The 12,502-nt window shown below is 41.1% G+C and overlaps 1 protein-coding gene across 1 annotated transcript; it reads left to right on the forward strand.

The window, feature by feature from the left end:
- Positions 1–227: 227 nt before the first annotated feature.
- Positions 228–6,049, forward strand: LOC129517995 (breast cancer metastasis-suppressor 1 homolog). The gene is made up of 2 exons (XM_055338068.1): positions 228–247; positions 5,395–6,049. Exons 1-2 carry the CDS (start codon positions 228–230, stop codon positions 5,906–5,908), a joined length of 534 nt encoding a protein of 177 aa, XP_055194043.1. The 3' UTR covers positions 5,909–6,049.
- Positions 6,050–12,502: the final 6,453 nt, after the last annotated feature.

Below are 12,502 nucleotides of genomic sequence, written 5' to 3' on the forward strand. Positions count from 1 at the left end.
CTATAGATAGTATTATGTAATCTGCAAGTAGTGAAATTTTTAGTACTACCTCACGATTTGGATGCCTTTTACTTTCTTTTTGTTGTCTGACTCCTGTAGCTAGAACTTCCAGTACTATATTGAATAAAAGTGGTAAGAGTGGACACCCTTGTCTTGTTCCTGACCTTAGCTGGAAAGCTCTCAGTATTTTCCCACTGAATATGATATTCATTGTGGGTTTTTCGTACATGGCCTTTTTTATGTTGAGGTATGTTCCCTATTGCTGAGGGCTTTTGTCATGAATGGAGGTTGTACTTTTATCAAATGCTTTTTCTGAATGTATTGAAATGATCATATGTTTTTTATCCTTTCTCTTACCAATATGATGTATCGCATTGATTGATTTGTGAATATTGAGCTATGCTTGCAGCCCAGGAATAAACCTTACTTGACAATGGTGAATGATTTTTTAAAATGTATTATTTTAAATACATTTATAAATTTAAATTTATAAATTTAAATATAAATTAAATAAATTTATAAATAAATAAAATAAATTTATAAAATAAATAAATAAATTTAAATATAAATTAAAATAAATTTATAAATTTAAATACATTAAATACATTTTTAAAATGTATTATTGGACTCAGATTGCTAGTATTTTATTGAGGGCTTTTGCATCCAAGCATCAGACATATTGGCCTGTATTTCCCCTTTGTGGTGTCTTTACCTGGTTTTGGTATCAGCATAATACTGGCCTCATAAAATGAATTTGGAAATTTTCCTTTCTCCTTCATTTTTCAGAACAGTTTGGCATAAATAGGCATTAACTCTTCCTTAAATATTTGGTAAAATTTGTCTATGAAGCAATCTGGTCCTGAGCTTTGGTTTGTTGGGAGTTTTTTGATTACTGATTCAATTTCATTGCTGGTAATTTGTATATTCAAATTTCTATTTCTTTTTGCTTCAGTTGTGGTAATAATTTTCTGGGAATTTATCCATTTCTTCTAGTTCATCAAATTGTTGGCATGTAATTTTTTCATAATGTTTTCTTACAATCCTTTGTATTTCTGTGTTGGTTGTTATTTATCCTCTTTCAGTTATTTTATTTTATTTTTTTTCAGTTATTATTTTATTTGGGTATATCTCTCTCTGTGTATTAAATATTGTAATATTTTTATTTCAATTCTGGGTAGTTAACATATATGGTAAAATTGGTTTCAGGTGTAGAATTTAGTGATTTATCACTTATGTATAACATCCAGTGCTCATTACAAGTGACCTCCTTAATACCCATCACCCATTTAGCCTTTCTTCTGCCTACCTCCCTCCACCAATCCTCAGTTTGTCCTCCATAGTTAAGGGTGTCTTATTGTTTGCTTCCCTATTTTTCCCTTTCCTTTTGTTCATTTGTTTTTTCTTCTAAATTTCACATAAGATTGAAATTATATGGTATTTGTCTTTCTCTGAGTCTTATTTTCCTTAGCATAATACGTTCTAGCTCCAACCACTTTGTTGCAAATGGCAAGATTTTATTCTTTTTTATGGTGTAATAATATTCCATTGTATAGATACACTACTTCTTTATCTTTTCATCAGTCAATGGTATTTGGGCTCTTTTCATAATTTGGCTATTGTTGATAGTGCTGCTATAAACATCAGAGTGCATGTACACCTTCAAATCAGAATTATTTTGTGTTTGGATAAATACCTAGTAGTGCAATTATTGGGTAGTTCTATTTTTAACTTTTTGAGGCAGCCCCATATTGTTTTCCACAGTGGCTGCACTAGTTTCCATTCCCTCCAAAAGTGTGAGAGGGTTCCCCTTTCTCTACATCCTCACCAAAAACCTTATAATGGTTTCAATTTTTATTTCCCTGATGATAAGTGATATTGAGCATCTTTTCAGCCTGTTAGCCATCTGTATGTCTTCTTTGGCAAAATGTCTATTCATGTCTTCTGCCCCTTTAACTGGATTATTTACCTTTGGGGTGTTGAATTTTATAAGTTCTTTATAGATTTTGGATACTAACCCTTTAACAGATATGTCATTTGCAAATATCTTCTCCCATTCTATAGGCTGCCTTTTACTTTTGTTCACTGTTTCCTTTGCTGTACAAAAGCTATTTATCTTGATGAAGTCCCAATAGTTCATTTTTGTTTTAGTTTCCCTTGCCTCCCAAAATAAGTCAAACAAGAAGTTACTATGGCCAATGTCAGAGAGGTTGCTGCCTGTGTTCTCCTCTAGAATTTTGATGGTTTCCTGTCTCACATTTAGGTCTTTCATCCATTTTGAATTTATTTTTTCTGTGTGCTGTAAGAAAGAGGTACCGTTTCATTCTTTTGTATGCAGCTGTCTAGTTTTCCTAACATCATTTATTGAAGAGACTTTTTTCCATTGGATATTCTTTCCTGCTTTGTGGAAGATTAGTTGACCAGACAGTTTCAGGTCCATTTCTGGGTTTTCTATTCTCTTTCATTGATCTATGTGTCTGTTTTTTTTTTTTATGTGCCTGTTTTTATGCTAGTACCATACTGTCTTGATTACTACAGCTTTGTAATACGGCTTGAAATCCAGAATTGTGTTGTCTCCAGCATTGCTTTTCTTTTTCATGAAAAGGCTATTTGGGGTGTTTTGTGGTTCTTTAAAAAAAAACAGGCTTTTTTTTTAAGATTTTATTTACTTATTTATTAGAGGGGGGGCAGAGACACAGGCAGAGGGAGAAGCAGGCACCATGCAGGGAACCTAACATGGGACTCAACCCTGGGTCTCCAGGATCAGGCCCTGTACTGAAGGTGGTGCTAAACCTCTGAGCCACCCGGGCTGCCCTGTTTTGTGGTTCTGTACACATTTTAGGATAGTTTGTTTTAGCTCTGTGAAAAATGCTGGCGGCATTTCGATAAAGATTACATTAAATGTGTAGATTACTTTGGGTAGTATAGACATTTTAACAATATTTGTTCTTCTAATCCATGAGCATGGAACATTTTTCCATTTCTTTGTGTCTTCCTCAACTTCTTTCATGAGTGTTCTATAGTTTTCTGAGTACAGATCCTTTGCCTCTTTGGTTAGGTTTATTCCTAGGTATCTTATGGTTTTTGGTGCAATTGTAAATGGGATCAACTCCACAATATTGTTCGTGTAGAGAAATGCATCTGATTTCTGTACATTGATTTCATATCCTGCCACTTTGCTGAATTCCTGTATGAGTTCTAGCAATTTTGAGGTGGGGTCTTTTGTGTTTTCCACATAGAGTATCATGTCATTTGCAGAATGAGAGTTTGACTTCTTCTTTGCTGATTTGAGTGCTTGTTACTTATTTGTTTTGTCTGATTGCCAAGGGACTAGTACTATGTTAAATAAAAATGAGTGGACATCCCTGTCTTGTTCCTGACTGTAGAGGAAAAGCTCTCAGTTTTTCTCCATCGGGGTTATTTGCTGTGGGTCTTTCATATATGGTCTTTGTGATGTTGAGGTTTGTTCCCTCTATCCCTACTTCATTGAGGGTTTTTACCAAGAATGGATACTTTACTCTGTTGAATGCTTTTTCTGCATCTATTGAGAGGATCATATCATTTTATCCTTTTTAAAATTAATGTATGTATACTGTTAATTGATTTGCAGATATTGAACAGCCCTGCAATCCAGGAATAAATCCTACTTAATTGTGGAGAATAATTTGTTTAATGTGCTGTTGGATCCAATTTGCTAGTATCTTTTTGAGAAGTTTTGCATTCATGTTCATTAAGAATATTGGCCTATAATTCTCCATTTTAGTGGGGTCTTTGTCTTGTTTTGAAATCAAGGTAATACTGGCCTCATGGAATGAGTTTGGAAATTTTCCTCCATTTCTATTTTTTAAAAGATTTTATTTATCCATTCATTTTTCGATGGACACAGAGGCTCCTTCCACCACTCGCTTCAACATGGATAGAACTGGAGGATATGGGATCCCTGGGTGGCGCAGCGGTTTGGCGCCTGCCTTTGGCCCAGGGCGTGATCCTGGAGACCCAGGATCGAATCCCACATGGGGCTCCCGGTGCATGGAGCCTGCTTCTCCCTCTGCCTATGTCTCTGCCTCTCTCTCTTTCTCTCTCTGTGACTATCGTAAATAAATTAAAAAAAAATTAAAAAAAAAAATAAAAAAAATATATTTAAAAAAAAAAGAACTGGAGGATATTATGCTGAGTGAAGTAAGTAAATCAGAGAAGGACAAACATTATATGGTTTCATTCATTTGGGGTATATAAAAAATAGTGAAAGGGATTAAAGGGGAAAGGAGAGAAAATGAGTGGGAAATATCAGAGAGGGTGACAGAACATGAGAGACAAAATTATGGGAAATGAACAAGGGGTAGTGGAAGGGGAGGTGGGCAGGGAAATGGGGTGACTGGGTGACAGGCAGTGAGGGGGGCACTTGACGGGATGAGCACTGGGTGTTATACTACATGTTGGCAAATCAAACTCCAATAAAATATATAAAAAAGATTTTATTTATTTATTCATAAGAGACACAAAGAGAGAGGCAGAAACATAGGCAGAGGGAGTAGCAGGCTCCAGGCAGGGAGCCCAATGCGGGAATTGATCCCAGAACTCCAGGATCATGCTCTGAGCCAAAGGCAGACACGCTCAACCGTTGAGCCACCCTCCATTTCTATTTTTTAAAATAGTTTGAGAAGTATAGCCATTAACTCTATTTTATATGTCTAGTAGAATTCGTCTGTGAAACTATTTCACCCTGGACTTTTGTTTATTGGTAGAGTTTTGGTTACTGATTCGATTTCTTTGCTGGTTATGAGTCTATTCAAATTTTCTATTTCTTCCTCTTTCAGTTTTGGTAGTTTATATGTTTCTAGGAATTTAGCCATTTCTTCCAGATTGTGCAGTTTTTTGGCATATACATTTTTCATAATATTGTCTTATAATTGTTTGTATTTCTGTGGTCTTGGTTGTGATCTCTCCTCTTTCATTCATGATTTTACTTATTTGGGTCCTTTTCTTTTGATAAGTCTGTGACCCAGTATGTGATCTACTCTGGAAGTATATTTCAATACTTGTCTACCTCAAGAAGCAAGAAAAGTCTCAAATACACCTGAAACTTACACTTAAAAGGAGCTAGAAAAGGAATAGCAAATAAAACCTAAAACCAGCAAAAGAAGGGAAATAATAAAGATTAGAGCAAAATTAAACAACATAGAAACTAAACTAAAAAAAAAAAAACAACACTAGAACAAATCAATGAAACTAAGCTGGTTCTATAAAAGAATTAATAAAATTCTATTCCTTTTTCAGTTTTAGTAGTTTGTATGTTTCTAGGAAATATATATGTTAAGTCATCTGATCCAGTGTATAATTCAAAGGCATTATTTCCTTGTTGATTTTTTGCTTGGATGATCTGTCCACTGTTGTAAGTGGGGTGTTCAGGGAACGGCTGAGTCAGCTGAGGGTGCGGCTGGAGGAAGTAGGGGCTGAGAGAGCACCTGAATACACAGAGCCTCTGGGGGAGCTGCAGCAGAGCCTCAAGATCTGCATTCAGGTGACAGGGATCTACAAGGGCTTCTGTCTGGACGTGATCCGGAATAAGTACGAATGTGAGCTGCAGGGAGCCAAACAGCACCTGGAGAGCGAGAAGTTGCTGTTCCGCCACACGCTGCAGGGGGAGCTGCAAGAGCAGATCCAGAGGCTGGAAGAGGACCGCCAGAGCCTGGACATCAGCCCTGAGTGGTGGGATGACAAACTGCAAGTCAGAAGCAGCGCAAAGACCTGGGACTCCCTGCCACCCAGCAAGAGGAAGAAGGCACCTCTCATTTCTGGTCCTTACATCGTGTATATGCTGCAAGAGATCGACATCCTGGAGGACTGGACAGCCATAAAAAAGGCTACGGCAGCTGTGTCCCCTCAGAAGAGAAAAGCAGATGGACCATGACCCTGCTCTTCAGAGCCAAGGGCCCCCTTGGAGCAGCTGGCAGCAAACCCAGGATTTGCGTTTTCCTGCTATAGGAAGGCAGATTGACAAGCCCCTCGGGGTCTGCCCAGCCAGCTTCCCAGTGCTGCTGCATGGCCTTCCCCTCCAGCTATCACTGGTCTGGACTCCTCTGCCCTCCTTGGGGCCTGCACAGCTGTGGCCCAGAGCTGCCTTAACCAGACAAGACTGTCTTCCCTGTCCCCAGTGAGCCCACCCCCCCACCCCACAGAGATCAGCCTTCTCCTCACCCTCCCAAAGATGTGGCTCCTCTTAAGCCAAAGCAACATCTTTCCTGCTGACCTCAGACTAGTCACCGAGCCAGTGAGCTGGGTGGGCCCCATGTCCTGAGAACTCTGAGGCAGAAATTATGTTTTGAGGGGCCTGTCTCTCCTGGCCATTGTTGGAGGTGAGAAGGCAGGCTCCCCAGGTCTTCTCAAGGAGGTTCTTGATGTCTGCCAGATTTCAGGGACTGGAATTAAAACCTTTTCTGGGACCCTGCAAAAAAAATAAAAAACAATCCCATGATCCACAGATCGTGACCTGAGTCAAAATTAAGAGTCAGATGCTCAACCAACTGAGCTACTCCGGTGCCCTGACATTTGGAATTTTGACTCCTAATGGCCCTACAAATGCTAGGAGCTAGTCTGACTGGTAAACCCAACTTCCCAACCCACTCCCGCACTGGGGAAGTAACCAGCACATACCTCCTTTTGCCCAGATTCAGGTGGTTCCTCCCCTTTGACTATTCAGCTGAGGATGAGAGTTCAGGCTCTCTAGGGGCATGATGTTCCCAGAGAGTATGGGAATGGTAAGGGGTTGGGACTGCTATGCAGGGTAGAGGATGCGATATCCAGATAGCAGAATTCTTCTGTTTTCAGGGATATTTATGGCTTCCCTCACCTACCCCTAGTTGAGAGCTGGGCCTGGGCTGCTGCCCAGACTTGAGACATCAGAGAATTGTGCCCTCCTGTAAGATTGATTGTTCTGAGCTGCTGCTGCCTTCTTTCCCTCCAAATGCCCATTCCCTTCCTGACCTGTTGAAATATTTGTTGGCATTAGCCTAAGGCTCTGTCTGGAGCTGACAGAGAAGTCAGTATGTGGGTTAGAGCTCCTGGGACAGTGGTGACCATAGTCACCTACTATTATTATATTCTTATCAATGATTTTATTTGTATATTATTAATCGATGTATATATATTTGGCTACTCCCAAGTTAGAGGCATGAAGATTACAATTGTTAGATCTTCTTATTGGATAGACCCCTTAATTATGACATTGTGCCCTTCTTTGTCTCTTGTTACAGTCTTTGGTTTAAAATTTAGTTTCGAAGATGGCAGAAGAGTAGGGTCCCCAAATCACCTATCCCCACCAACTTACCTAGATAACTTTCAAATCATCCTGAAAAACCTACGAATTCGGTCTGAGATTTAAAGAGAGAACAGCTGGAATGCTATAGTGAGAAGAGTTTGAGCTTCATCAAGGTAGGAAGACAAAAAAAATAATAAAAAAGCATCCAAGGGGGAGGGGGGGGCCCTTGGCCCCCCCCCACAAGGAGTCAGGCTAAGGCCTTGCAGCGAGTGCCCCCAGGACAGTAAAGCCCAGGCCCAGAGAAGCAGGAGCTTTACCAATCTTCCCAGACGGAAAGGTGCTCGCAGGGAGCTCGAGCAGGATCCCAGGAGGGGCAGGGATGCCCTCAGGATCCCAGGGGCACTAACAGAGGAGGCGCACCCCGGGGAGAGCATGCCACACACCGTGGGCCTAGCTCCTTAAAGGGCTGCAGCGCGCTCCCAGCAGGGCCCCGGCAGAAGCTCAGGCGGCGCCTCCGCCCAGAGGGGGCTGTGTGGTCCTGGGAGCGCGATTCCAGTGGCACAGGCCCGGGAGCCCAGGGCACTAGGGGCACAGCCCAAGATCCTGCACTCCCCCTGGGACAGGCAGAGGCCGGGAGGACACAGGGCAGCAAGGACGTTCCTGCTGCCTGGCGGCCCCGAGCTGCACATATCGGTACCCCCCGCCCCCAGAGCATCCAGGCCCCTGCAGACTGAGAGCTGTGGTAGTTACTGCGGGAGCTGACTCTAGGGCTGAAGAGCTGGCTGCCACCACTGTTGTTGTTCCTCCTGGTGTCACCTTGTACCTGGGACTGAGCAGGGGCCTCACAGGATAAACAACTCCCACTGAGCCGTGTACCTAGCAGGGGGCTGAGCAGCTCCCCCAGGTGCACACACCTGAGAATCAGCACAGCAGGCCCCTTCCCCAGAAGACTAGCTAGAAGGACAGGGGAAAAGCAAGTTATTGACCAAGCAGCACTGCAAAGTTCCAGGGGAAGTCGAGGGATTTACAGTATATAGAATCAGAGGTTACTCCCCCTTGTTTTTGTTTTCTGTTGTTTCCCCCACCCCCATATTTTCTTCTTCTTTCTTTTATTTCTTTTTCTCCTTTTTCCAGTACAACTTGTTTTTGGCCACTCTGCACTGAGCAAAATGACTAGAAGGAAAACCTCACCTCAAAAGAAAGAATCAGAAACAGTCCTCTCTCCCACAGAGTTACAAAATCTGGATTACAATTCAATGTCAGAAAGCCAATTCAGAAGCACTATTCTACAGCTACTGCTGGCTCTAGAAAAAAGCATAAAGGATTCAAGAGACTTCATGACTGCAGAATTTAGATCTAATCAGGCAGAAATTAAAAATCAATTGAATGAGATGCAATCCAAACTGGAGGTCCTAACAACCAGGGTTAACGAGGTAGAAGAACGAGTGAGTGACATAGAAGACAAGTTGATGGCAAGGAGGGAAACTGAGGGAAAAAGAGAAAAACAATTAAAAGATCATGAGGATAGGTAAAGGGAAATAAATGACAGCCTCAGAAGGAAAAATCTACGTTTAATTGGGGTTCCCGAGGGCGCCGAAAGGGACAGAGGTCCAGAATATGTATTTGAACAAATCATAGCTGGGAACTTCCCTAACTTCGGAAGAGAAACAGGCATTCAGATCCAGGAGATGGAGAGATTTCCCCCCTAAAATCAATAAAAACCACTTAACACCTCTACATTTAATAGTGAAACTTGCAAATTCCAAAGATAAAGAGAAGATCCTCAAAGCAGCAAGAGACAAGAAATCTCTAATTTTTATGGAGAGAAGCATTAGGATAACAGCAGACCTCTCCACAGACACCTGGCAGGCCAGAAAGGGCTGACAGGATATATTCAGGGTCCTAAATGAGAAGAACCTGCAGCCAAGAACACTTTATCCATCAAGGCTCTCATTCAGAATCGAAGCAGAGATAAAGAGCTTCCATCGAAAGAAGTCTTCCAAGAGTGTCCATCGAAAGATGAATGGATAAAGAAGATGTGGTCTATGTATATAATGGAATATTACTCAGCCATTAGAAACGACAAATACCCACCATTTGCTTCCACGTGGATGGACCTGGAGGGTATTATGCTGAGTGAAATAAGTCAATTGGAGAAGGACAAACATCATATGGTCTCATTCATTTGGGGAATATAAAAAATAGTGAAAGGGAATAAAGGGGAAAGGAGAGAAAATGAGTAGGAAATATCAGAGAGGGTGACAGAACATGAGAGACTCCTAATTTGGGGAAATGAACAAGGGGTAGTGGAAAGGGAGGTGGGCGGGGGGTTGGGGTGACTGGTTGACGGGCACTGAGGGGGGCACTTGATGGGATGAGCCCTGGGTGTTATGCTATATGTTGGCAAATTGAACTCCAATAAAAGGAAATTTTAAAAAATAAAATAAAATTTAGTTTCTCTGATAGAAGTATGGATACTCTGGCATTCTTTTGATGCCCACTAGTGTGATAGATGGTTCTTCATCCCCTCACTTGTTTTTTTTTAATAAATTAATTTTTATTGGTGTTCAATTTACCAACATACAGAATAACACCCAGTGCTCATCCCGTCAAGTGTCCCCTCAGTGCCCGTCACCCATTCACCCCCACCCCCCGCCCTCCTCCCCTTCCACCACCCCTAGTTCATTTCCCAGAGTTAGGAGTCTTTATGTTCTGTCTCCCTTTCTGATATTTCCCACACATTTCTTCTCCCTTCCCTTATATTCCCTTTCACTATTATTCATATTCCCCAAATGAATGAGAACATACACTGTTTGTCCTTCTCCAATTGACTTACATCACTCAGCATAATACCCTCCAGTTCCATCCACGTTGAAGCAAATGGTGGGTATTTGTCGTTTCTAATGGCTGAGTAATATTCCATTGTATACATAAACCACATCTTCTTTATCCATTCATCTTTCGATGGACACCGAGGCTCCTTCCACAGTTTGGCTATGGTGGACATTGCTGCTAGAAACATCGGGGTGCAGGTGTCCTGGCGTTTCATTGCATCTGAATCTTTGACATCCACTCACTTGTAATCTGGACGTTTCTGTAAGTCTAAAATTAGTCTTCTTGTAAGCAGCATATTGATTGGTGTTTTTTTATCCATTCTAATACTCTAGGTCTTTTGATTGGAACACTTATTCCATTTACATAAGGGGAATTATTGATAAATAAAAATTTAGTGCCATTGTATTACATAAAGTCGCTGATTCTAGAGATTCTCTCTGTTGGTTTCTATTCTTTGTTGCTTTTGTTCTCTCTTTCCCACTCAAAGAGTCCCCTTTAATATTTCTTGTAGGGTTGGTTTAGTGGTCACAAATTCCTTTATTTTTTGTTTGTTTGGGAAGCTCTTTATTTCTCCTTGTCTTCTGAATGACACCTTTGCTGGATAAAATATTCTTAGCTGTATACTTTACTCCTTCAGCACGTTGAATATCTCATGTCACTGTTTTCTGGCCTGTCAGGTTACTGTGGAGAAGTCTGTTGTGAAAGTGATTTGTCTTTCTTTGTATACTTTTTCCAGAGCCACCAGTAGCTTTATAATTGTGCTTCTGAATTGGCTTTCTGACATCGAATTGTAATCCATAATCTGTAACTCTGTGACAGAGAGTACTGTTTCTGATTCTTTATTTTGTGGTGAGTTCTTCCTTCTAGTCATTTTGCTTAGTGCAGAGTGGCTGTATGAGTGGGCTGAGTCAAGAATAACAACCATGACCTAAGTAAATTTAACCCTATATGATTCTGACAAGGTCAGAGACCAGAAAATAAAAACAAAGATCAGAATGAAATAAACCAAAAGGACCACTAAAGTGAAAACACAAATTTTAAAACAAAGTAGTAAAAAATAAAAGGCCAAGAATCCCAAAGAAGAAGAAGTAAAAGAAAAAAGAATTAAAAAAGAGAAAAAAGCAAAAGTAAAGAGGAAAAAAAGAAAAAAGAGAAGGAAAAAAAGGGGGAGGACTGGGAGATGGTGGTGGTGAAACAGTTGTAGTGGAGGGAGAATGTAATCTACCTGAGGAGTCCTAGAGGGTGATCCTCTTGGTTCTGAGTGTATTAAGTTCTGCATGTTAGAAAATGCTCAGTCCCAAATTTATATAAACCAGCAGTACTTGTAGAAAGCCCCAACATTGACTACCAAAACATAAAAGAGATCAAAGAGGGGGGCAGAATGGGAATGAAGAGAGAATATAATCTCACAGAATGAACCAGCACCATATACCACTTGGTTCTGGGTGCATGCTGGTCATGTTTTAGAAGGTATTAACTTCCACCATGGTAGAACAAAACAAGGCAGAGAAAACAAAAAGCACAAAACAAAACAAAACAAAACAAAAAAACATATCTCATATATCTCCCAAAATTAAATTGAGTATCTTGAAGGGAATCTAGAAGTGGAAAATATATCTAAGACATGTAATTGTAGAAATATGACTGGGTGACGGGCACTGAGGGGGGCACTTGATGGGATGAGCACTGGCTGTTATGCTATATGTTGGCAAATTGAACTGCAATAAAAAGAAATTTAAAAAATAAAAAAAGAAATATAAAAGTCAAAAAGGAAGAAACTTAAAAATGAAAAGCTGGTAAAATATTGTAGTTAAGGTGGGAAAAGAGAAAAATATATTGGAAATTTTTAGTCTGTTATAAAAACAAGTTGTAATGGAAAAAGGAAAAAAAAATCGAAAAAGGGTGGGAGGGTACCCTCTAGTTCTATATCCTATACTCCCTCGATTTTCCCTTGGTCCTGGAGCTTTCCAGCGCTGCTTGGTCAAGAACTTGCTCTTCCCGTGTTCTTCCAGCTGCTCTTCTAGGGGAGGGTCTGTTGTGCTGATTCTCAGGTGTGTGTACCAGAGGGAGATGCCCCATCCCCTGCCTGGTGCCAGTCTCAGTGGGAGCTGTTTATCCTGTGAGGCCTCTGTTCCCTGGTGGCCCTGCCTCTCTCAGACATAGGGCGAAACAAGGAGCAACAACAACAATGGCGGTGGCCAGAATTCCAGCTCTGGAGTCAGTTTCCCACTAGTAACTAATGCAATCTCCCAGTCCACACTGGCCTGGATGCTCCTGGGGCAGGCGCGGGTGCTCTCATCTGCACAGCTTGTGGGTGCCTGGTGGCAGGAGAGTCCTCGCTGCCTGGCCCCTCCCTGCTTTCACCTGTCCTGGGGGAAGTGTAGGATCGTGGGCTGTGCCTGCTTGGGCGCC

The sequence above is a fragment of the Nyctereutes procyonoides genome, unplaced genomic scaffold (genome assembly GCF_905146905.1).
Source record: "Nyctereutes procyonoides isolate TBG_1078 unplaced genomic scaffold, NYPRO_anot_genome, whole genome shotgun sequence".
NCBI lineage: Eukaryota > Metazoa > Chordata > Mammalia > Carnivora > Canidae > Nyctereutes > Nyctereutes procyonoides.

Bases quoted from the DNA above. Each gene is read 5' to 3' on its own strand.
- LOC129517995 (XM_055338068.1), top strand. From the start codon at position 228: ATGGCCTTTTTTATGTTGAG. The intron at 248-5,394 runs GTATGTTCCCTA...CACTGTTGTAAG, and splicing joins ATGGCCTTTTTTATGTTGAG to TGGGGTGTTCAGGGAACGGC.